At 32.7% G+C, this 2,855-nt stretch overlaps 1 protein-coding gene across 1 annotated transcript; it reads right to left on the bottom strand.

Moving 5' to 3' along the window:
- Nucleotides 1-287: 287 nt before the first annotated feature.
- LOC107579838 (syntenin-1-like) lies at nucleotides 288-2,146 on the bottom strand. Its single transcript, XM_016265629.1, has 3 exons — nucleotides 1,958-2,146; nucleotides 1,748-1,839; nucleotides 288-745 (listed from the first exon to the last, which is right to left on the bottom strand). Exons 1-3 carry the CDS (start codon nucleotides 2,105-2,107, stop codon nucleotides 691-693), a joined length of 297 nt encoding a protein of 98 aa, XP_016121115.1. The 5' UTR covers nucleotides 2,108-2,146; the 3' UTR covers nucleotides 288-690.
- Nucleotides 2,147-2,855: the final 709 nt, after the last annotated feature.

Below are 2,855 nucleotides of genomic sequence, written 5' to 3'. Positions count from 1 at the left end.
AAACTTTTTTTTTGAAATGGAACATTTAGTTTTAGATCCATTGGTATCACCAGGATGATTATTTATTTTTGTAATAATTTCAGTCTTGAGGATACATTTGTATATAAATTTTTAGAGACACTAACATTTACAGGATAATGACAGAGAATATGATCAAAGTTTAAACACCTAAAAACAAGTTCAAAATCAATAAGAAATGAGTTGTTGCATTACAAATTCTGGCCCAGGATTCCTTCTGGCAGAGTACAGCTGTCTTGGCATATAGATGTTCAATAAAAAACAAAAAAGAAAGTGTTTGTGCATAGTGTGAAGAATTTAAAAGTGGAGTGTTGAAGCTAATGCTCTTCAAAACGGAAGCTCAGGTTCAGTTTTTAACCCCTTGCCCCCCAGCCAAAATAAAGCAATCGGATAATAATACTCAATAATGACAATGGATTATTATTATATAACATGTAATATGACAACAATTAAACAATAGCAACAATGACATGTAGGACAGAATCAAGAACTAGAAGGCAAAACGATAACAGCCAACAAGTGAAATAGAAAAAGGCCATTTTTACATGTTATAAATGAATGTGATTGAGGGGGTTTATCCAATCAGTGATAGACCACCCATGTGGTGGAAGGCTCCAATGGGAAGGCTAGAGATTGTAGGCATTGTGAAGGGGTGTGCGTGGTCTCCTGTGTTCAGACCTCAGGCACAGAGTGATCCATGGATGACTTCAGCAGGCCGCTTGACATCCTGGAATATACAGATTAGGGCTGTCATGATCAGGAGATGACAATTGACTTACACATTCAATTATTGATATCCGTTTTGTTCATATCAAACTGTAATCTTACATTAAGTGTAAATGTATAATCTACATTTTAAGAAGTCATTCATTTGCACAGAATTTGAAAATATACAATATTTATGATTTTCCTGTAATTAATATAATAATGCAAATTTCTGTTGTACACAATCTACTACATGCCTTCTGTCATCTGACTAATAGTTTATACTTATTTGTACAAGTAAAAGGCCTTTTAGTATCATTCTAAAATAGTCCACCTTCAGGTCCTGGTATATGTGTGTTTTAAATCTTTACACAATAAACAAGAATAACTTTTATATTGTTAGAAAGATTTCAACACTTACTGGACTAAGGCAACTTACATTTACTTAATTATTCATACATCATTTTTTAGAAAAGTTAATGTATCACATTTGATGCATCAGGCTTATGAGGATTGTTTATTTGTACATCTCATATTGGATAACATTATGTTTTCCCCCATAATTAAAACTACAAAACTTTGATTATAAAACTAAGCATTTAAATATTATTTTGCCAAGACATTATAGGGAATACAGAGTGACAACTGATATTTATATGCATTTCAAGTAGTCTGCTATATACTGTTATGAAGATCCCATTGCTTTACATTACAAGCTACCAGAATTTCATCTTTCTTTTTGGCCATAGAAATATCGGCATCTGCACTAAATTTCATATTTTTGCTCATTTTGAGTATCTGAATAAATCAAAGGTCTTTTAAGGTTTTCCACCTCAAATGTGAGCTCCGTACTCCTATATTATACTATTTGAAATGCCTGTATCAAATATGATACTCAAAAAGAAACCGTCTAACTGTCTTGACTATTATTTTTTTAGGCTTTACAGAGTTAATGCATAAATGGCAAAAAAAAAATGTAATTGTGTATTATCACTTATGAGTATAAAGGAAAGCTGGATCTCACTTCTTAATCATGTGATCGTAGATAAACTTAGGCATGATGGTGATGGTCATGGCAGTGGGAGATGTAGTCAGGATGTCCTTAATCTGAGTGTCCTGTAGACAGAAAACAAAACAATTTACTCCACAAATCTCAGAATGTTATTTATTGGCTTGTGGCTTTGACAGCAGATTTAAAGGCATATCATGAAAACACTACCGTGACCCCTCTCACCTTGACTCCAATGACGTTCTGGCCGTTGATCTCACAGATGTAGTGATCGGTGAGCAGACCGTTGCGGGCAGCAGAACCATCTTTCACTAGAGATGTGATGCGTCCGGATTTGAAGATGAAGCCCACGTGGCCAGAGCTGTCCTTATGCATTGTGACTGTGCGCTGGAATGGTCTGGAACACAAAATATATATATAATGTGAGTCTTTTTTAATTAAAACGGCATTTAAAATGTGCCTTACAGTAACTTTATTTATTTATTTATTTTGTTTCAAAATGATCTGTGGTAACTGCCACAGATGTTATTAATACAGCTTAACTTGGATCTAAAGCAGGAAGTTTTCATTTCACACTGAACTCAACAAATACTACAACTATAATATATAACCACCAGGAGGCAGCAAAGATCTACACAAATATCGTTATATATTTGTCATGCTGATTCTGTCCAACTTGTCATGACAATATTCAGAATATTCTGTTAATGTGGGTTTATTATTAGTATTATTATGATTACTTTATTTATTGTTTTATTATTATTATCAGCAAGGATGTATTAATTAATCAAAAGTGGCAGCAAAAGTGACATTGTTACAAAATATTTTAATTTCTAATTTTTCTCAACTTCCTATTCATTCAAGTATCCTGAAAAGTCATGGTTTCAACAAAAAATATTAAGCAGCACAACTGTTTTCAAATGTTTTTGAGCAGCAAATCAACATTAGAATGATTTCTGAAGGATCATGTGATACTGAACACTTGAGTAATGATGCTGAAAATTCAGCTTTGCATTACTGGAATAAATTATATTTGAACATATTTCCAAATATAAAATAGTATCTATATTTCACAATATTACTGTATTCTATCAGACTTAGCAAGCATGAGACAAAAAAAAAA

This window comes from Sinocyclocheilus grahami, unplaced genomic scaffold (genome assembly GCF_001515645.1).
Source record: "Sinocyclocheilus grahami isolate Dianchi unplaced genomic scaffold, SAMN03320097.WGS_v1.1 scaffold20667.1, whole genome shotgun sequence".
Taxonomy (NCBI): domain Eukaryota; kingdom Metazoa; phylum Chordata; class Actinopteri; order Cypriniformes; family Cyprinidae; genus Sinocyclocheilus; species Sinocyclocheilus grahami.
Note: the sequence above shows the minus strand (reverse complement) of the source record. Positions and strands in the feature narration are given on the sequence as shown.